The sequence below is a fragment of the Microtus oregoni genome, unplaced genomic scaffold (assembly GCF_018167655.1).
Source record: "Microtus oregoni isolate MIOR12 unplaced genomic scaffold, Mior012 000005F_ref0000423, whole genome shotgun sequence".
In the NCBI taxonomy this organism is placed as follows: Eukaryota; Metazoa; Chordata; class Mammalia; order Rodentia; family Cricetidae; genus Microtus; species Microtus oregoni.
The window spans coordinates 5735784-5758277 of NW_024543064.1; the positions used below are offsets into that span (position 1 = coordinate 5735784).

Below are 22494 nucleotides of genomic sequence, written 5' to 3' on the forward strand. Positions count from 1 at the left end.
CATCAAACATTTGCTCAAGTACAGTGTTATCTACATGGCTTAACAATTTTAAAAATTAAAAACAAATCAGGCAATGGTTGGCACACACCTTTTATCCTAGCACTTGGGAGGTAGGGAAGCAGAGGCATGTGGATCTCAGTGAATTCGAAGCCAGCCTGGTCTACAAAGCGAGTTCCAGGACAACCAGGGTGGTTACACAGAAAATCTTTTTTTTTTTTTTTTTTTTTGGTTTTTCGAGACAGGGTTTCTGTGTGGCTTTGGAGCCTGTCCTGGAACTAGCTCTTGTAGACCAGGCTGGTCTCGAACTCACAGAGATCCGCCTGCCTCTGCCTCCCAAGTGCTGGGATTAAAGGCGTGCGCCACCACCGCCCGGCTACACAGAAAATCTTGAAAAAACAAAACAAACAAATAAATAAATAAATAAACAAACAACAAAACATATCCACTGTCATTGTAAGAATGTCCAGTATATAAGATTTGAACCTGTAATGGAGGTCAACCAATGTATGTGGGGTATCCAATGTCTTTTATCTCGTTATATAGGAAGGAAAGCAAGTGTGTATCCTGCCTGGGTTTGCACGAAGTCCTGAGAGGTGCCAAATGAACTGGCCCTTCCCTGTAGGCAGTAGGGATGGGACCAGGTGAGGACTAGTCTCCCTCCTTTCAGCTGGTAAAGATATTCATTAAAAACTTAGGAGGGGCAGGTGAGGGGGCTCAGCAGGTAAAGGTGCTTGCCGCACACTTGATCCATCCCTGGGCCCAGATGCTAAGGAAAGAACGGACTCCAGCAAGCAGTCTCCTCTGACCCTCCGAGTGCACGGACTCCAGCAAGCAGTCTCCTCTGACCCTTCGAGTGCATTCTCTGGTACAGTTTGAGATGCACAGACAAGAAATAAATGTAAATAAAAAAGTAAAAACCCAGAATAAAATTACATAATCTAAATAACCCATGTAAAATGCATTGGAGATGTCAGCCTTGTTCTACCATGCTGCAGCAGGGCTTTTGTTTGTGTGCGTGTGGTGCCCATGGAGGTCAGACGGAGGGCACTGGATTCCCCCGGAACTGGAGTTACAGGCTTTTATGAGTCTCCCCATGTGGGTGCCGGGAAATGAACCTGTGTCCTCTGCAAAAACGGCCTTGAGCTGCCTGAAGTTAGGAATGTTGTCTTTATCAGTACTAGTCAGCCCTTTGTGTTGGCCAGAGCATCTTCTTCGATGGGCAGATGAAAAAAACCATGTCTACACAATTCAGGTTCTCTAATGAGCAGGGCTGGTAAAAAAATCAATCTCACTATATTTGTTGAAAGTGGATTTATTAGAGTGTATCACAAGCTGCCTCTCCAGCTCCAGAAGTGCAGTGAAAAACCAAAACTCTTGTGATCCCATGGACAGGGTGAGCAGGCCTGGGGGAGCGGGACAGGCCTGGTGTGATTTGGATCGGAATATTAGCAGGTCAGAGGCAAAAAGAGGGGGGTGTCACAGTAAGGGGCAAGAAGGGAAACAGCGCTGGGCTGCGGTGCCTTTAGCCTTCCATTCGGGAGGCAGAGGCAGGTAGATCTCTGTGAGTTCAGCCTGGTCTACAAGAGCTAGTTCCAGGACAGGCTCCAAAGCTACAGAGAAACCCTGTCTCGAAAAACCAAAAAAAAAAAAAACAACAAAAAACCCAAACCAAAGATGACCTTGAACTTTGGCCCCCGTCTCGCAAGTACTAGGATTACAAACAAGTGTGGGCAACCACGCCGGGCTTTTATTTTCTCTTCTCTTTTGTCTGCATGGGGCGGGGGGGGGGGGGGGGGGGGGGGGAGGCGGTCACGCTCTAGCTGAGCGTGGCCTCGAACTCGCGGCCATTCTCACGCCTTGGCGTCTAAAGGTCGCGGTGGCAACGCAGTCCATCCTCCCCCCCCCCTTCCCATCTCGCCGGGATGGGCCCGACCGGATGTGACGCACCCCTAGGCGGAAGCGAGCAAACTGCGCAGCCTCAGCGCGGGCGGCGCGCATGCGTGCTGGCGGTCTGCATTGCGAGTCTGTCTGTGTGACTGGGCCTGGCGTGGGTTTGCTGCGTGACTGACCGAGGCTTCGCGTGGGTGGAGGAGGCGCGGGTGCAGGTCAGCGCCCGGGAACAGAGAGGCCGGCTTGTCCGCGCGCTGCCCGGGGAGGGTCCCGGCCGGGCGGGCTGGGGGCGGCGGCCGCGGTGCATGCCGGGCCAGAGCTCTGCACGGAGTTGTGGCTTGGACTTAAAGTGCAGGGAAAACACGCGAAAAGGGCTCCGCAGAGGCGTCTAGCTGCGGCTGTCCACAGGGTTGACTCCGTCTCTCTTCATCATTAACAGTGTGGTCAGATTGATCTCCCCAACCTGGTCCCGAGTTTTTAGTACCGCTTATTGGAACAATAACAACAAAAACCCCCAAAAATGTACAAGTTTCCAGACTGTGTATTCATTTCTGTGACCCGTGAAATGTAGGTTTTTTTTTTCTTTTTTGAATCAGTTCTTCACGGCCCATTATGTGACCTGCCTTTGTAAGAAATTGGACTTAAAAAAGCACAGTAAAGGAAAATCCAAACACTACTAACATATGTTAGCCATCCCTGCTTTCTGTTTTTAAAAATTTTTTGGTGTGTTTTTTTCCTGCGTGCATATACGTGCAGTGCCCGCAGAAGCCGGAAGAGGGCGCCGGATCCCCTAGAACTGGCGTTAGGGACAGTTGTGAGCTGTCACGGTGCTAGGAACTAAACCTTGGTCCATCCCTGCAGGCCAGCTACCCTGTTTTCACCCAGAATTAGCGATTGAACGTCTACCATGTAAAGCAGTGTTAACCTAAACTGCTTGCTTTCGTTTGTCCCGGCCTGTTCCCAGGAAGCTGTTCACACTGCTTGAACAGTGGCTATTACATTGGCAACTTTTTAAACAATTTTTTTTTCTTTTTTAAGTCTTTAAGAATTAGAAATGGCTTCCAAAAGAGCTCTGGTCATCCTGGCCAAAGGCGCGGAGGAGATGGAGACAGTGATTCCCGTGGATGTCATGCGCCGAGCTGGGGTGAGTCTCCCTTATGCGCTAGCCTGTCATTTTTACTTGTTTACTGTACTCGAGCCTGCGTCCTGGGGTCCTGGGGTGCAGATGTGGAGGACTGAGGGTGAATTGTATGAGTTGGCTCTCTGTCCACCATGGGTCCAGGGAATAAAGCTAAGGTCTCCTCAGGCTTGGAGGCCAGTGCCTCTTTTGCCAGCCCTACTTTGTGAACTATTTCAAGTACAAAGCTACAGTGATTACATAGTAAAACATTAGTTTGTTCTCTGCTCACTTTTTTTTTTGTTTTTGAGCTAGAGGCTCACCCTCTCGACCAGGCTGGCCTGGAACTTACCACGTAACTCAGGATGGCTTTGAATTCTTGGCAGTTCTCCTGCCTCAGCTTCCCAAATGTCTGGCTCACTGCTGACTTTGAAAACTTGTAGTACCAGCCGGGCGATGGTGGCGCACGCCTTTAATCTCAGCCCCGGGTGTGTGTTTACAGTCAGCCCCGCGCACACTGTGACCAGAGCTCAGCCCCGGGTGTGTGAGCCCCGGGTGTGTGTTTACACTCAGGTCTGCACACACTGTGAGCAGAACTCAGCCCCGGGTGTGTGTTTACACTCAGCCCCGCACACACTGTGACCAGAGCTCAGCCCCGGGTGTGTGTTTACAGTCAGCCCCGCACACACTGTGAGCAGAGCTCAGCCCCGGGTGTGTGTTTACAGTCAGCCCCGCACACACTGTGACCAGAGCTCAGCCCCGGTGTGTGTTTACACTCAGCCCCGCACACACTGTGTGAGCAGACCTCAGCCCCGGTGTGTGTTTACAGTCAGCCCCGCACACACTGTGTGAGCAGAGCTCAGCCCCGGGTGTGTGTTTACAGTCAGCTCTGCACACTGGAAGGCCAGCGTCCTCTTTTCATGCTGCTGTACAGTGCTCTACAGTGTGGAATACCACCGCCTCCTCACTCCAGTTATAGCCTGTGCTGCTGGATATTTGAGATTTTCAACTTTTTTCTGTGTGTGAATGTTTGCCTGCATGTAAGTCTGCACTGCATGTGTGCTTGGTACCCGAAGAAGCCAGAAATTGTGCCTGATGCCCTAGAACTAGAATTATAGGTGGTTGTGAGCTGCCATGTGGGTGCTGGGAACCAAATCCAGGTGCTCTTAACCATTGAGCCATCTCTCCAGCCTCTGCAATAAGCAAGCATGAGGACGGCTTTTGAGGCTCAGCACCTAAACATGGGATTGCTGGACCAGGACTGTTATGGTCAGTGTTGCTAAATTTTGCAAGCTCGTCTTCAGTGAGCTGACCTGTGACCTCCCAGCACTGTAGGAAACGTCCGTGTTTTGGGTACTAGCTCCTGGTAATGTCCCCTAATGAGTGTTCTGGAGGATAAAGTATTGTTTATTTGTTTGGTTTTCATTTCTACTTTTGGAAAAGGTCTTGAGATTTAAATGACAACGGTAGCTTAGCAAGATGGGTTATTAATAGGGTGACCCTGTAATTCATCTCCCAAACTCAATGTGTGTGGGGTAAAGCGTGTCCTAGCCAGTCAGAACTGGGGCAACGGCTCAGCTACAAGTTAGGACTGTCTCAGGCAAAACAGAAGAGACCAGTATTAAATATATTTGGCCATTGCCTCGACTTGGCTTTGTGGTATTCCCTGACTAGTTACTTAGAACCACGGAATGGGTATAAATGTTGCCCGTGTCTGTGTATCTTCATGGTCTTGAGCATCTGTTCTTTTCCTAGATTAAAGTCACCGTTGCAGGCTTGGCTGGGAAAGACCCCGTGCAGTGTAGCCGTGATGTAATGATTTGTCCTGATGCCAGTCTTGAAGATGCAAAAAAGCAGGTTTGTTTTGTACATGTGGACTGTTCCTTCTCTGGGGGCTTATTACTTTTTTTTTTTTGAAATGCCTTTTGGTTGTATCTATGACTATAGTTAGAGCAGACGTAATTCAAGAAAATGATTCTGGCTGGTGGCGGTGGTGGCACACACCCTTAATCCCAGCACTCGGGAGGCAGAGGCAGGCAGAAATGTGAGTTTGAGGCCAGCCTGATTTGTAAAGCAAGATCCAGGACAGCCAGGCTACATAGAGAAACCCTGTCTCAACAAACAGAAAGAATTAAAGAAAATGATTGTACCTGAATGAGAATGGCTGGATCCTGTGTCCGATAAGTGGGTGGTGTGGGTGGGGGAGCAGGAGGGAGCAGGGTAGTGGCGGCTGAGTGGGAGCATTGTTCTTCCTTGGTATTTTCTCCCAGAGGCCTCCTTGCCTTGTAAGTAGCCTACCATATTTTCCATTTTCTTTTCTCAGTACTGGTAGTTGAACCTCGGGCCTTCCATGTCAGGCGAGCTCTCTGCCACTGACTTCTGTCCTCCTAACCTCTCCCCCTTGTTAAAGGTTTGTTTTGAGACAGGGTTTTGGAAATGGCACTGGTGGTGGCCCAGGTGGCCTGACTGTGACCTCTGTCGTCTGGGTCAAGGGCCCGGCTCCTGTCCTTTTCTTCCTGTTCGAATGACCTGTGTGGAGGGATGCACACTTGAGTAGTTGGGTTGAGGGTGAGGTGAGAGCGCTCCTTAAACTGTTGCCTTCTCTGTTTTTATGGTGATGGGGGACTATTGGTTATCACTTTCCTCATCAGCGTGCCTGCCCATTGACCCTCAGCTACTACCAGAGGTCAGAGGTCATGACTCAGGGTGATAAGAGATGGGCTGTGCCCTGGTGAGCAGAGACGTGGCAGCAAAGGCAGGAAAGGCATGAGTGTAATTCCCCACGCTGTCCCCAGTGGAGGGCCGTGCATTCCTCTCTAAGAAGTTACAGTATTTCCAGGCTGGAGAGATGGCTCAGGGGTTAAGAGTACTGGCTATTTTTCCAGAGGTCCTGGGTTCAATTCCCAGCAACCACATGGTGGCTCACAACCATCTATAATGGGATCAGATTCCTTCTTCTGGTGTGCATGAAGACAGAGCACTCATACATAAAATACATGAATAAATAAATCTTTACAAAAAAAGAGACTATTTATGTGTGAGTGTGTGTCTGTCTGTGTTAGTACCCACAGAGATCAGAAAAGGGTGCTGGGTCCCCTGGAGCTGGAGTTATATGGAGTTGTGAGCCACCATGTGGGTGCTGGGACCCAAACTGCAGCCCTCCAGGAGCAACAGGGGTTCTTAACTGCTGAGCCATTTCTCCAGCCCTCATAGCTGCATTTTTTTTTTTACAATGTTCCTCCATAGGGATATGCCTTAATTTATTTGTTTGATATCTGGTGATTTTTGTTGTTTTGAGACAGGGTCTTATGTATACTTGGCTGGCCTCAAACTTAGTGTGTAGTGGAGGGCACCCTTGAACCCTTGATCTTCCTGCTCTGCTTCCTCCTTCTGATGGCACCACTATGCCTTATTATTTTTAGTGTTGAAGAATCAAACCCAGGGTCTCACTTGTGCTAAGAGTGTGCTCAAGCTCTGTCTAGAGCTGCTTGTGTGCATAGCCCCACCCCTGAGGCACGTGCGCTGTTCTGTGCAGATAGTGCATCCTCAGATACGAAGCTACTCCTGGGCTCGCATTAACACAGTAGAAGTAAAACGTTCCCTTTTGTTTCCCAATTCACAGGGACCGTACGACGTGGTGGTTCTTCCAGGAGGCAATCTGGGTGCACAGAATTTATCAGAGGTAAGCTGCTCAGTCATGCCTCAGTGAGGGGCTTACGGGAAAGTCTTGCATCTTCTACTCTGTTCTGTCATGTTTGATCTGGTGTGCCGAGGGATCGTGCTGCAGACGTAGCAGAAGCAGCCAAGGTTAGCTGAGGTTAGCCGAGTGGCCTCTAACATTGCCGAGGGCCGTTCTAGGAACATTTACTGCAGACTCAGTAAAAAAATCGAGGTTAGCTGAGGTTAGCCGAGTGGTGTCTAACATTGCAGAGCACAGTTCTAGGAACATTTACTGTAGATGCAGGAGAAGCAGCGGAGGTTAGCCGAGTGGTGTCTAACATTGCAGAGCACAGTTCTAGGAACATTTACTGCTGAGTAAGTTGAAATGGGGCGGCTGCTGCAGATAGGCTCAGTGCATGTAGACTAGTGTGAGCTGCGAATGTCCAGCTGCAGATAGGCTCAGTGCATGTAGACTAGTGTGAGCTGCGAATGTCCAGCGGCTGCTGCAGATAGGCTCAGTGCATGTAGACTAGTGTGAGCTGCGAATGTCCAGCTGCAGATAGGCTCAGTGCATGTAGACTAGTGTGAGCTGCGAATGTCCAGCGGCTGCTGCAGATAGGCTCAGTGCATGTAGACTAGTGTGAGCTGCGAATGTCCAGCTGCAGATAGGCTCAGTGCATGTAGACTAGTGTGAGCTGCGAATGTCCAGCTGCAGATAGGCTCAGTGCATGTAGACTAGTGTGAGCTGCGAATGTCCAGCTGCAGATAGGCTCAGTGCATGTAGACTAGTGTGAGCTGCGAATGTCCAGCTGCAGATAGGCTCAGTGCATGTAGACTAGTGTGAGCTGCGAATGTCCAGCGGCTGCTGCAGCAAAATGGGCTCAACCTAGAAGGTGTTGCCTGCTTGTCATCGGGTCAGGGGCTGCTGTGGGGCCGGAGGTGGCCTCTGTGCTTCCTCTCAAGCCCTGTGTCAAGAGTCCCATGGGAAGGCAGCACAGGACAGGGTTCAGTGCCCTGGTGACATTGCTTTCCTTGCTCATCCTTATTGAGGTGGCCTTTCTCTGGGGGGAGTGCTGTTGCCCAGGCTTGGGAACACAGGCGCGTGGGGAACCTGTCACTTCCGTGTTAATGATTGGAGCTCTTTCTGGAAAGCTGCTGGAAGGAAGCTAAGCCGAGAATGACTCTCCCAGCTCTTGCAGGAGGCTCTGTGGCTCAGTGGTGACCGAGTGTGTGTGTTCTCTCTAGTCGCCTGTGGTGAAGGAGATTCTGAAGGAGCAGGAGAGCAGGAAGGGGCTCATAGCTGCCATCTGTGCAGGTGAGTGCGTGCGGGTGTGGAGAGGGAGCTCCGAGGGGAAGCCTGACCGCACACAGCTGGCCTTCAGTGCCGCAACGTCACAACATTGCAGCTGAGCGAGATTGTTTCTGTCTCTCTGTGCTCTGGGCCTCTGTTCTGGGAAACTCACCGTTTTCCCTGTTTGCTGACCTGGAGGACAAGACCTCTGGTGTCCAGCAAACCGCTTGTTCCAGCAGAGCCTGTGTCAGCAATTCGGATTGCCAGGAGAGTCAGCACGAATCTGTGGCCTGAACACCACAGCTTCGGCGGGGCTCTCCTGCCTCCGGCTTGCTGAGTCTTTGCTTGAGTGCTCTTGAACACCCGTGGCTTCAAATAAGGTCTTCTTGGATTTCAGACGTGTCCTGAGCCATGAACCGTAATCGCTTGCTTTTCTGGAAACCCATTCCTGCTGCCCTAATATCAGATGATGTTCTGGCCTCTGGGTCAGTGCGACTTTGCCAGTGTCTGCCTGTTGGGTGCCTTTCCCGTGTGTCACAGAACAGGTGAACCCGTGACTAAAGGGTGGATGGTTTTGTTTGGGGACAGTCTATCGTGCAGGAGCTTCTGCACCTGTTCTGTTCACTTCTTACTGGAATGACATCAGCCTGTCGAGGCCATCCTTCAGGCAAGGCATCATGCCGTAGTCTCCTGTTGTAAGTTTTCCCAGTTCTGGGCTGGCCGTGGAGACCATGCCTGTAATCCTAGCACAGGGGATCTAGAAGTAGGTTCATGAGTTCAAGACCACCCTGAGCTACATAGTGGAGCCTCTCTTCAAAGAAGAAAAGAAAGGGGGAAGCATAATTGGGGGACGTTCTAAATGTTCCCACTTTGGGGCCAGTAGAGTAGCTCAGGTGTAGACTGTGTGCCTCACATGTGTGGGGCTCTGGGTTCCATTCCCAGCACCAAAGACAGACAGGCAGAACCATTCTCAATCTCTGATGTGACACAGCAATGGGCATCATCTGTGTAGAAGTTCAGAGGCCCCACACTGTGTGCTCGAGCCATCACAGAGCCAGTGGGAGCTCTTAGGCACTGCCCTGGGCACCTTGTCCTGGCTCCTACGCTCTGATTCCCTGCCGTGCTGAGGCCCAGGGGTGTTGTTGGTTGATGGTCCTGCGATCCCTGCAGCCTTGACCTGTCTTGGGGCAGGGAGTCACAGGTGGGCTGGTGTTCTTCACTGATCTGCGACATTGGCCTCCTTAGGGTTTCCCTGGCTTTGTTCCCTCCGATTTGACTGAAGCTAAAGTGTGGTGTCATCTTGTTTTTCTGTGTCACTGAGTAGAACATGATCAGCCTTAGCTGGGTCACCGCTTGTGCTGAGGCAAGCTGAATGAGGCCTTCCTGTGGACCAGATTGTTACTGAAAAGGAAACAGTGCTAGCAGTGTGCTCACCGCATTGGCTGTCCTGGGTCACAGCCTGAATAGTGAGCAGAGAGAACAGGAGTAGCTCGGCCAGGGAATGAAGCAGAGGTCAGGCCGTCTGGTGCTTCGGTCAGGAATCAGTACCGTGTTTGAACTCCACAAACACAGTTGTTTTGTTAGCTTTGCCCTTGATGATGCTAAGTAAAAGAAGAAGTCACCGTCAGGGAGGCTTTCCTGGAAGGAAATACAGGAGCTTTTCTTTGAGTAAGGGAGAAAAGGAAGCTTGCAGGTAGAGGAGTCCTGTCAGTGTAAGAATAGTTCAGGGTACCCTAGGAGCTCCCGCTGGCTGGCTGTTCTTTTTCCAGTGTCCACCAGGTGGCGCTATAGGAAGAGGCATTCCCAGAGCTAACTTTATCAGTCTCGGATAATGGCAGTAGTAATAAGTCTGTCTTGTCTTAATTTTCAAATTTTCTGCACCCCCCCCCCCCGGAAATCAGTAGTTAGGAGCTTACCATGAGGAAGGCATGCCCTGTTGCATGAAGCAACAGGGTCACTACCACCAGGGGAGCAGCCTTGAGACACAGCCTGAGACCTGACTGGTCTAGCCATGCTCTTCCCTCAAGGTCAGCGGCTGAAGCTTGCTGCCAAGTGGAGGGTGACGTAGGATTCTCTGTTCAGGTCTTAGCTAGTAAGGATCTGAGAGGTACACATGAATCCCCTCACATAAAAGTGGATGGTAACTGGACATGGAGGGGGCACACCGTTAGTCCCAGATCCTTGGAAGCAGAGGCAGGCAGATCTCTGAATTTTGAGTTTGAGCCAGCCTGGTCTACATGGTGAGTTCTGGCCAGCCAGGGCTACAAAGGGAGACTTTTGTCTTAAAAAATATTGAGTGGTAATTATTCCATTTTTCTAGACTTTGGAAATTTTCTGTCCTCCACAGCTGTCTTGTGTAGAGAAGGGCGTGTATGTGATGCTTAGACTCAAGAGGTTACTCTGGGCTTGGTCTGAATCTGAGGCCTGGACGGTGGCTCTTTGTGCCAGTTCCTGCTGTGGCAACTGTGGCGCTTGGCTGTGTGTCTAGAGCTCTTGTTCTGAAGGAGTCAGGGCTGAGGGAGCGGGAGAGTCAGTCAGCGGCCGAGTAAGAGCTCGCTGACGGGTGAGGTTAGGTGTTGATTTTGTCTTCCTGTGATGAGGCTTAGAGGGGACAGACAGAAAAAACTAGGTTTTAAGAGGGTGGTGGCAGGCGAGGGTCGTTTTTCAGTCTCTGTTGCAGACTCTTAGACACAGTGTCTGCTGTGAGCATCAGTGAAACTGGCCGTTTTCAGTGAGTACTCGGGGCTTATGGTAAGAGGCGGGGCCTCCCTCAGGTATCATGGACTGACAGTGTGCATGGTTTTCCACATTGGTGGTTTCAGAAGGACCCCGTCTCAGATGTCAGTCCAGGAATCTCCTGCAGAGTACATGTTGGCCTCCATCTTGGCCCTGCCAGCTGGTGCGTGTCTGGTTGAGTGGCCTAACTTATACTTGGAGTGCAGAAGAGCAGCTGTGAAACAGCCGCAAGTGTGCATGTTTTCACCCCATGTCTCTGCCACAAAACTAACTCTTTCCTTCAGAAAGAGTCAGGCAGGAGCTGGAAGGACAGACAGCAGTCAACAGACAGGCATGGTGGCCCACAACCACATGCACCTCCAGTTCCAGGGGAGCCAACCGTGCATGACATACTGCAGGCAAAGCGCCATGCATGTAAAGATCGCAAGGGAAAAAAGGAGGACGGCAAGAGTTTATTCAGCAGGGCAGCCCCTCCCCTCTGCACTCGGGAACATTGATCCCTGCTCCTGCGGGTCGTTTGTCTCTGCTCTGCCACACTGAGGGACGTCTTACAGCTGTTGAAGCATTCAGAAGTTGTGCACCTCGGCAGATGTGCTGAGCACAGGCTCACCATGGCCACACCCTCGCGTGTGTGTTTGAACAGTGTTGTTCAGAGTCATAACTCTATAGTCCTGATTGGCCTGGGACTCACAGATCCTCCTGCCTCTGCTTCCCGAGCCCTGGGATTCAGTGTGTGCGCCACCGTGCCCAGCAGTGTTGCGGGTTTAAAGCCCGGGTTTTCTGTTTGCACACTCATCTTCTTTTTGTCTTCTAGGTCCTACAGCTCTGCTGGCTCATGAAATTGGTTTTGGAAGCAAGGTCACAACACACCCAGGGGCTAAGGACAAAATGCTGAATGGAAGTAAGTGTGCCCCTACTTCCCACGGGAAGATCTTCGAGACCTATCTGGGGGAGAGCGCTGTGACGCCCAGCTGCTCAGGAGCTCCCTGCCTGTGTGCTGCTTTCCCTTCCCTCGGTGTGCTTCTCGGCTGGGGCAGGGCACGTGCCAGTCTGTGTGGAGGCACCAGATCCCTGACTGTCAAATGGGACGGAGTTGAAATGCCAGTTTAATTTTTATTTTTACTGAATGTCTTAACAGCCACCCAAGGGTGTTGTAGGTAAGCCACTTGTTGCTTCCTGGCTGCTCAGTCCAAAATAACCACACAGAAACTGTATTAATTAAATCACTGCTTGGCCCATTTGCTTTAGCTTCTTAGTAGCTAACTCTTACATATTAATTTAACCCATCTCCATTAATCTGTGCATCGCCATGAGGTCATGGCCTTCCAGCAAAGTTTCAGCACATCTGTCTCTGTCAGAGGATACATGGCGTCTCTCTGACTCCACCTCTTTTCTCTCAGCATTCAGCTTAGCCCCACCCCAGCTCTGTTCCCCTATAGCAGAGCTATAGGCCCAAAACAGTTTCTTTATTAACCAATGATATTCACAGCATACAGAGAGGTATCCCACATCACAAGGGTAGAATTTAAACCCTGATGATAGTTTCAACAAATGTCCTTTTACCACAGTGCAACAGACCCTCAGGGGACGTCCTAAGTGGCAGACTAGCTTCTTTGGTGACATGTTTCTTTATTTAATTCTTGTTTTGTTTTTCAAGACAGGGTTTCTCTGTGTACCCTGGCTGTCCTGGAACTCACTCTGTAGACCAGGTTGGCCTCAAACTCACAGAGATCCACCTGCCTCTGCCTCCGGAGTGCTGGGATTAAAGATGTGAGCCACCATACCTAGCTGAATTTTATTAAATTTATAAAAGCAATTCTTCTTCATGAGGAAGCTTGCAGACAGGCGGGTGAAGTGAGGTTAGCTCCTCCCCCTCCACTGGTTGGACAGCTCAGCTGTCTCATGAGCTCTGGGTCTGCCCTCTAACTTTTTAGTATTCTTACTCAGGTGAGGTCCTAGTAGACCCTTCTGCTGCCTGCTTTGGGTTTGAGATGGGGTTTCACTATGTTGCATAGAAAGACTTTGGGCTCACACCATCCTCCTGCCTCACCTCAAGTAGCTGAAGGGCAGTGTGTGCCCTTGTCAGGCAGCACTTGCTTCTCCTATTAGCCTTGCCTTCTCCGTAGTCATCTTGCCCAGATTGGCACTGGGATTTGCTGTGTCTTGTTTCTTTGGCTCATGGGTCTTGACTGGTTTCTGCTTCGTTGCCTGTGTGAACCATGCTGTCGAGAAACTTTTTTTGTTTGTTTTTTTGAGACATGGTTTCTCTGTGTAACAGCACTGACTGTCCTGAAACTCATTCTGTAGACCAGGCTGGCCTCAAACTCACAGGAATCCACCTGCCTCAGCCTCCCGAGTGCTGTATTTAAAGGCTGCAGCAACCCCTGGCGAGGCTTCCTCTCTAAAATGACTGTAGTTCTCGTCAAGGTGACATAAACACTGACTAGTACAACTGTCCCCTTGTCAGCTTGACATCGACACACACAGGTTATTAAGCCGTAACCTTCCCTGCCTGTCCCCAGATCTCATATTAATGCCAGCATCACAATGGGTATCATTCCAAGCTGATTGGTTTTGATTCGCTGAGACCAGGTTTCTCTGTAGATCAGGCCACCTCTGCCTTCCAGGTGCTGGGATTAAAGGCAAGTGCCTGGCACGTTCCAATTCTAGTCCCGCAGCTGGGCCGCCCGCGTCAATCATCATTCAAGATGTTCCGCAGCTGTAGCACTCAACCTATCGGTCGAGACCTAAGACCATCGGCAGGTGTAGATATTTACATTATAATTCATAATAGTAGCAAAATTACAGTTATGAAGTAGGAACAAAAACGTTATAGTTGGGGTCAGCACAACATGAGGAACTGTATTAAAGGATCTCGGCGTTAGGAAGGTCAAGAGCCACTGCTCTACAACCTTGCCTACAGGCCAGTCTAATGGAGGCATTTTCTCAGTTGAGAGCTGCTCTTCCCGAACGTCTCCAGCCGGTGTCCAGTTGACATAAAATAGACAGAGGGTTGCTCTTGGGCCACACTTCCAGATGCTCTAGTGTGTTGCCAAGTGCTGCTGTGTTTCCCTCAGTTATCAGGAGACTGTCAGGAGAACTGCGTGGTAGTCGCTGTGGCTCCTGGTGTTGTAAATACGGGAGCTGGGTTTGTGTGGAGCTGATGAAATGGGGCTGAGCCTGGGCGGTGTGTGGCCGGCACACTGTGTTTGGGGACAGTGCAGGAAGGGCTGTCCCATGTCTTGTGTGTTTTCTTCTGCTGCTGAAAGACAGGCTGAGAACTCATCGTAGGGTCCCTGAATTTACAGTGCCACAGCTTCCCTGGGGCCTGCAGTTCCATGGCAAGCCAGGTAGCATCCTGCTGCCCAGGCCGGAACACCGAGGCTCAAAGGCCAGGTGACCCTTGTTTGTTTCCCTTCTCTCCCCTTTCTTCCCCTCCCCTCCCCATCTCTATCCTTCCTTCCTCTCCCCTTTCTGTAGTGCAAGGCTCCCCTGCCCTTTTGTCATTGCTAAGCATGCAGTCAGTAAGTCCTGTTTTAGGACACTGACCCTTGTGACCCTTGAAATCATTCTGGAAGGGCTGTAGCTGTCCTGCACCTGACTGTTCTGGGCATTTGACAGACCTGTGAGTCCTGGACCCCAGAGCCACTGTGCTCAGGGCTGGCTGCTTTTTCTTGGAGGAGCAGCTAACCAGGATAGGGGTTCTCTGGCCTTCAGGTCTCTATGGTAACTGCCCCACACTGGTGTTCCCCAGTGTGAGCGACTTTCTGCATGGTCTCTGCCTTATGTTCTGCCTCTCCACTTGCCTTCTCTCTGAAGAGATTTCTTAAAGTCTGCAAATTTACCCTAAACTCACAAGTCCCAGCTGGCCTCATTTTCCAGGCTCCGCAGCAGCCGTGGCTGCAGCGGTACTCTTTTTGAGGCCGTTCCTTACTGTGGCCACTAGATGGGGGCCGTTGACAAGTACCAACCCTGGCTGAGCCCTTTAAAGTGCCTCACTAGGCAGTTCTGACATGGTGTAGCTGTCAGAGCAGGGCTGGGAAAACCGAAACTTCCCTTCAAGAGATGGTCCCTGCTTCCTTCACTGTCTGTAAATGGGAAGCTTCTGCTACGCTCCACCTGCTTACTTAAGCGGATGGGCTGAGTTTGGAGTGGGGTAGGAAGGCACTCCTCCTGAGGGCTCGGTGAACCCCGAATGCCCCGAGCTCTTCATTCTAGGCAGAAACAGTAGGCATGAAGCAATGCCCAAGCATCTCATGCTGATGCTGTGCTGGTGGTTAGCTGGGTGTGGAGGTCCAGGATCAGCGCCTGTGCGCCTGCTCCTCACCATCAGCTGTGTGCCTGCGCACTTGATCCTTCGCGGGAGCCCTTGCCCTGGAGGCCTCCTGCACTCTGCTGCCTTTGAAAGTCCCCACTTCATCTCCTCCCCTAAAGGTTCTGTCCCAGACTTTCCCTTGTGCTGACACCGCAGACCCGATAGCCTAGGCACAGGGTCTCCATGGGTGCCTGAGAGTGGGGTCCTCTGCACTGTGCACGCTGGTCAGCACCACCAGGAGCAGTGTTGGTTTAGAGCCCTTCGGCAGTGGGACTGAATCAAGGAACTTTCACCCTGGCCTGAAACCTGCGTCTGTGCTGTGTGCTCTGGTCAGAACAGAAGAGGCCCCAAGTGCTTTCAACAGCAGATGTTAAACAAAAGGACAAAGTTGCTAGCTGGTGCTGGAGGGGGTGTGGAGGTGCCGGAGGGGTGCGGAGGTGCCGGAGGGGTGCGGAGGTGCTGGAGGGGTGCGGAGCTGCTGTGACAGGCAGACCCCAGCTGTGGAGGTCAGCCGGCCTGCTCCAGGCCCACACTGAGTCAAGGCCCAAGGGTGGCCGGGTGATGGGAACACACCTAGGCCCACGGACAGGAAGCTCTGGGTTGTAGGTGAGGGCTAGAAGATGAGTAAGGACGGCCTGGAGGGAGCTGTGTCACATGGAGCAGGTCCTGTTGTAGCAGAGACACAATGGGGAGGAGAGCTGGGGGGTCCCAGTGGGGGTACCCCACAGTGTCTTAGTTGCAGGTGGCAAGCAGAGGAAGAGAGCCTGGCTGCTGATGTCTGCCTCCCAGCTGCAGTCTTGTGTGGTCTGAGGCCGCAGAGGATGGGGGCTCTTCCTGTGGATCAGCCAGTTTGTGTTCTCATGGCGGCCAAGGCCCTGCTTCTGTCCCAGCACCCTGGCCTGATGCTGAGTCCCTGTGGCAAAGTGGGAAGTGGGGAAGTTCATCTCTGGTTCCCCTCAGAGCTGTCTCTCCCTCTTATGCGCATTACTGTCTTCTGCAGAGCTTGTGATAGCCTGCAGGCCTTAGGAGACAGCTGCTGCGCACGGGAAGACCAGACATGGCAGCCCCAGTGAGTGGATGGGCGTGCTGTCTAGCTAACATAACCTACAGCAACCGTATCTGTCCCCTGTAGGTCACTACAACTACTCAGAGAGCCGCGTGGAAAGGGATGGCCTGATCCTCACCAGCCGAGGGCCGGGGACTAGCTTCGAGTTTGCACTGGCCATTGTGGAGGCGCTCAGCGGCAAGGAGGTGGCTGACCAAGTGAAGGCACCACTTATTCTCAAAGACTAGAGCCCAAGCCCTGGACCCCAAGGTCGAGGCAGACCATTGGAAGCCAGTGCCTATCCTCGGCCCATACTGTGTCCAGAAGCCAGTGAGCCTCTGGAACTAGCGTGTGATGTAGCCACCACATGGGGATCCCACCCCGAAGCCTAGGTCTGTACATTTCTGAATGTTCCTAGTAGAATAAACAGTTTACCAACTCCTGGCAGCTGCTTTGTGTCTGGCTTTTGTGATATTACTGGATTCATTTGCAGGTGGACGCTGTTGGTACAGCCACAGAAGGAGCTGCCGAGCCCCTTCCCCAGCTGGGAGTGATGCCCGGGTAAGCCCCATGAGGCAGGGTTTCTCCCATCCCGGGGGCTCGTCCCTCAATGCTGTTAAGTGTCAGCAGAGGTGGGGATTCCCGGGGTTCCTGCATCCCCTCCTCTAGGGTGAGGTGAGAGCACCCATGCATTCCTAGGTATCACTCAGCTCCCACTCAGGAGGAAAACATGCTGAGGATGGGCCTCATCTGCAGTGACCACACAGCCCAGGCTAGACCAGTAGAGGGCAGCTCAGTTTGGGTTCTCGAGGTCTCCTGGGGTGGCCAAGAAAAAAACCAAGAGGGCGTGCTGACAGCCATCCTGTCACTAAAGAACACACCTGCCTTTCTCGAGATGCACTTGGACAGCTCCTGCTCTAGAAAGCAAGGCTGAAACTGCACTGTTGTTTTGTTTCAAGACAGGGCCTCTCGGTCCCGACTTCTTTGCTCATGTTCTCCCTCCTTCTGCTCCTCATTGGGACCTTGGGAGCTCAGTCCAGTGCTCCAGTGTGGGTCTGTCTCTGTCTCCATCCATCACCAGATGAAGGTTCTTAGCCAAGAGGATAAAGAAGTCGGGACCACGAGGCGTGCACCCACCCACTGAGACAGTGGAGCTGATCTACTGGGAGCTCACCAAGGCCAGCTGGACTGTGACCGAAAAAGCATGGGATAAAACCGGACTCTCTGAACATGGCGAACAATGAGGGCTGATGAGACGCCAAGGACAATGGCACGGGGTTTTGATCCTACTTAATGTGCTGGCTTTGTGGAAGCCTAGCCAGTTTGGATGTTCACCTTCCTAGATATGGACGGAGGGGGGAGGACCTAGGACTTACCACAGGGCAGGGAACCTGGACTGCTCTGTGGACTGGAGAGGGAGGGGGAGAGGAGTGGGGGGAGGGGAAAAAAAAGAGAAAAAAAAAAAACAAAAAAAAAAAGAAAAAAAAAAGACAGGGCCTCTCTGTGCAGTCCTGGCTGTCCTGGACCTAGCTCTGTAGACCAGGCTGGCCTTGAACTCCCAGGGATCCACCTGCCTCTGCCTTCCGCACATGAATGTTTTGATAAACACTAGGACAGGTAACAGAATGCTGAGGGAGAAACAACAGGAGGTTTCGTTTACATGCTGGGGTGACTTAAAGACCAAACTTTTTTTTTTTTTTTTTTTTTTTGGTTTTTCTAGACAGGGTTTCTCTGTGGTTTTGGAGCCTGTCCTGGAACTAGCTCTTGTAGACCAGGCTGGTCTCGAACTCACAGAGATCCGCCTGCCTCTGCCTCCCGAGTGCTGGGATTAAAGGCGTGCGGCTGGGTTATGGCAGTCAGACACTGGTGTGAGCCTAGTACTAGGAAGGCTGAGGCAGGAGGATCACCACAAGCTCAAAGCTCTCCCTTTCCCATCAGCTCCTTGTCTACCAAAGACTAGTATATGTCAAGCCCTGTCACTGGTCCTGGGAGCCAGTCCAGGGGCCCTGTCCTTACAGAGCCTAGTTGGGGCGGGAGGGGGGCAGATGAGAGGATACGCAGGTGTGTCCTGTGGTCAAAATGAAGTTGCCTGCCTGCTAGCAAAGGCCTCTCTGATAAGGGCTCTTAGGGAGATCTGAAAAGGCAGGTCTCTGCTGAGGCTTCAAGCATAAAAGAAAAAGCCCAAAGGCCTGAGGCAGGTGCTTGCTCTGGGTGTGGGGAAGCAGGACAGGCAAGATGAGTGCTGGAAGCTGAAGAGGCCGCAGCCAGTGGAGGTGACCCGGTTGCCAGGGTCACCACAGGCTGTCAGAGTCAGCAGGATCTGGCCACCCATGCTGAGGCAAGCTAGTGGCAGAGGAGGGTGTTCAGAGACGGGATGGGGCAGGAAGGCAGTGGGAAGCAGTGCTCACATTTTTGATTTGAACAAATGTAAAGAGGTAAAATCCGTGGCGCTGACTTTAGGACTCAGGAGCTGGTAAAGGAGATGGCAGGGCTGGGTGAATTGGAGTTTCAGCTTGAATTTGAGGTGCCTGTATAATACACTTGATATGGCAAGGAAAACCAAAGACCAGAGGTGGTTTGTGACCAGCCTAGGTCGTATAGTTCCAGACCAGCCTGGGCTAGACCGAGACCCTTGTCTTAGGACACCTCAAACTGTTCTCTGCTATAATCACTGTTGGTTGTGACCTCCACACTGCAGCACACAACCTGGCTATGCTCTGGAGCAGCTGCAGGCCACCGGGCAAAGCCCGCCCTGAAAGAAGGCTTTAGAGGAGGTTGTATCAGCCTGCACATCTGGAGTGAAGGTTTCTCCCTCTGAGTGTCGAGTGGGGGCTCCAGGAAGCTGTCTCATCAAGCTCTCAGGTCTGGCTAGTTGTAGCCTGTTAGCACTGGGGATGATAAGATTCTAGCCCTTGGGCTGCTCTGCCTGCCATGCTTGTCCAGCCTGCTCCTCACTAACAGGTGTCTGGGGACCCGGAACTGGGGGTGGCTGGGGTGGGGTGGGCTGTACATATGGAAAGGTGGCCTGGGGTTAGGCATGGGGTGTAGCCAGTTAGTGGGCTGTCTCTTCCGCAGTCTGGGCTCACTCACAGTGACTTCACCTTGGGGTGTACGTGTGTAAGTGAATGCCATTTCCTTTTTTTTTTTTTTTTAAGTTTTTTCATCTCAAAAGAGTGCTCTATAGCTACCACTGAGGGCTGCTGAGGGGCAGGGTCAACCCTCCTTTTCTGGGTACAAAGTGGTACCCCAAAGAGGACTAGGCTAACAGCACTTTTTTACCCAGCACAACAGTGGGCACTTCTGTTGGGAGTGGCCTTGATACCTACAATTTCTTCCTCTTGTGGTTTTGTAAAGGCAGCTCACAATGCCCCTGCCTCAGCCTGAGTACCGGTGTGCCTCACCATGCTTGAGTTTTCTTTCCTAGTTTGCACAGAATAGATACCACACAGTTCTGCTTTTTCTCTCTGCTTTTTTCATTGACTAAAACCCAGGGAGGGAGTTGGGGGTGGGTAACTGTTAGTAGAAAGCCCACTCCCATGCACGAAACCCAGGTTTGATTCCCACAACACAAAACATACAAGGGTGGTGTACACCCCTAACTCCAGGGTGGTGCACACCCCTAACTCCAGGGTGGTGCACACCCTAACTCCAGGGTGGTGCACACCCCTAACTCCAGGGTGGTGTACACACAACTCTAATCCAGGGTACCCTCTGCCCTGGTGTGTCCTAAGTGTCCGAAGCCACAGGATGCCGTGAAGCACATTTAGTGCATAGCCAGCTGTGTCATCCTGGAGTCTGGGCCCTCCGTCCATGTTCTACTGATGCCTCACGGAGGATAGAGGGGAATATTAACTCCTGAAGCCCGTTCTGCCAAAGCCTCTGGGTGGTTTTAGGAAGGATCTCATCTCTGCTTTGGTGAGTGGGCAGCAGCTGGGCCCCAGTCCCCGAGGAGCAGGAACTGGTCGGGCTCATACAGCCTGTGGTGCAGATCAGCTCCTTCCCTTGAACTCCCGCATGGGACCAGAGGGTGAGGGCCGAGGGCAGGAGCTCACCTGGGCCCTGCAGGTACCGTTCCTGGTCTCCAGTGTGCTCTTGGCACAGAGCCCTGAAGTGTCTTGAACAAACAGTACTGACAAGAGCTTCAGCGCTGGGAAGGAAGTGTTTGGGAGTTGACGGAAGCTTCACCATCTCCGCTGTATTCACGAGCTCTTCTGTCAACTTGACCCAAGCTAGAGTCATTTTGGAAGAGGGGACTTTGGTTGAGAAAATGTCCCCAGCAGACCGGCCTGTGCTGCATTTTCCTGATTGATGATTGATACAGGAGGACTCAGCTGGTGTGGGTGGTGCCAACCGTGGGCTGATGGTCCCGGGTGTTATAAGAAAGCAGACTGGGCAGGCCAGAAAACAGTACTCCCCCATGGCCTTTGAATCAGCTCCTGCCTCCAGCTCCCTTCCCTGCTAGAGTCCCTGCCCTGACTTCCTTCAATGATGGACTAGGCTGTGGAACTGTGAGCTAAATCAACTCTTTCCTCAAGTTGCTTTTGATCATGGTGTTTTATCACAGCAGTAGAAACCCAAGCATAAACAAATTGGTTGTAGAATATTGCTGTGACAGACCTGACTGTGTTTTGGGAAGATTGTGGAAAGATTTTGCAACTTTGGCCTGGAAGAGCCACTGAGTGCCTAGATCTCACCAGGCCATTCTGGGCAGGGGGCTTGGCGGATTAAAGGGCCCTGTCGGGAGCAGTGCAGATGATGGAGGCCTGGCTTGGGAAGTTCCAGAGGGATGTTTGAGAGTTGCTTAAAGACTATCCAGGCCATTGCATATCTTGAGTTAAGACTCTGTGGTTCTGGTCAGCTGGGGCTGAAGAATGAGTCACGATTAGCAAGATAGCAGCGCCACTGGGGCGAAACACCTGGCACGGGTCAGCTGGAGCCGAGGAGCTCGCGATGACTGAGAAGAGACCAGCATCGTGGGGGATCGGGAATCTGGAAGCCCTTCCTCAGGGTCAGCACACAGAAGCTGTGGTCCAGAGGGGGCCAAGGCTGCAGCTCATGCTGGCAAATGGGCTTAGTAATGCGTGAAGTCAGCCGGGCGGTGGTGGCGCACGCCTTTAATCCCAGCACTTGGGAGGCAGAGGCAGGCGGATCTCTGTGAGTTCGAGGCCAGCCTGGTCTACAAGAGCTAGTTCCAGGACAGGAACCAAAAGCTACGGAGAAACCCTGTCTCAAAAAAAAAAAAAAAGTAATGCGTGAAGTCGCCCCAGGTGGTACTGGTTTTGAAAGCATGAAGGGCCATGGGGAGCAACTGAGGCTTGGCGCTGTGTGGCAGCACTGGAGTCCCCAAAGAGAGTCCAGGAGAGGCTGTTGGTGAAGGTGCAGTCTGGTGGTGGTAGAAGCCCCAGGACTGAAAGGATCATAGAGAGAAGTGGAGACTTGGAGCCATGCGGTAGCATTGGAGTTCCGAAGAGAGTTTGGAGAGGTTATGGGTGAAGCTACAACTCAGTTGCGGAGTTGGAGATGCCAGTACCATGGGACAATCACCAAGGACAGCAGCAGCCGTGGTGTGGAGCTGGTCTGAGCTCAGGAGACAAGCTGTGTGACAAGCCCTTTGGCGTCCAGAAAATCGTGAGTACTGCGAGCCTGACGTTGCACATCTGAGTGTGTGCCCTGCTTCTTCCTCTCGGGGTCAGAAAATGTTTGATTTTTGCAGGAGCCCACGGTTCAGAGTTTCAGAGAGGCTATGGATATTATAGAATACTAGAGGCTTTGGATGTTTAATAAGGAGCTTGAGCTTCTAAAATGTTTGAATTGGTGAATCTGGGACTTTTGAGAGTTGGTTCGTTTTATATTGTGTTACTAATAGGAGATCTCGTGGATGAAGAAGAAAGGAAAATTATGGTTTAACCATGACGTGTTTGTATGGCAAGTGGGCAAGAAGTCAGCCAAGCAAACAGTAGGCAGTGTTCTACTTCCTGCCTCCAGGTTCCTGCCCTGCTTGAGCTTCTGCCCTGATTCCCTTAGTGATGGACGTGACCTGGAAGTGTAGAGGAAATAACCCCTTTCTTCCCTTGGTCATGGTGTAACATCACAGTGATAGAGACCCTGACTGAGACAATTGCCTTTATCACCATCCCCTGGCACCTCCCCCATTATTGCCATCCCCTGGCACCTCCCCCATTATCACCATCCACCTGGCCCCTCCTAGGTTATCGCATCTACCTACATCTCCTCTGTTATCGCCATCCCCGGCACCTGCTCCATCACTGTATCACCATCTTCATTCCTGCAGCTTGCAGGGCAGGGCTTCAGCTTCCCAAACATGCTCCCTTCATAGGTCAGATGCAGTCTCACAGGGCTTCAGCCTCCCTGGGGCACCTCAGCAACTTGCTGACTTATTTTAACTTTATAATTTTGCACACAATCCCTTTTTGTGCATG

At 51.8% G+C, this 22494-nt stretch overlaps 1 protein-coding gene across 1 annotated transcript; it reads left to right on the forward strand.

Moving 5' to 3' along the window:
• Positions 1-1975: 1975 nt before the first annotated feature.
• LOC121448444 (Parkinson disease protein 7 homolog) lies at positions 1976-16501 on the forward strand. Its single transcript, XM_041652486.1, has 7 exons — positions 1976-2105; positions 2929-3034; positions 4763-4864; positions 6630-6689; positions 7913-7982; positions 11509-11595; positions 16142-16501. Exons 2-7 carry the CDS (start codon positions 2945-2947, stop codon positions 16300-16302), a joined length of 570 nt encoding a protein of 189 aa, XP_041508420.1. The 5' UTR covers positions 1976-2105; positions 2929-2944; the 3' UTR covers positions 16303-16501.
• The last annotated feature ends 5993 nt before the right edge of the window (positions 16502-22494 follow it).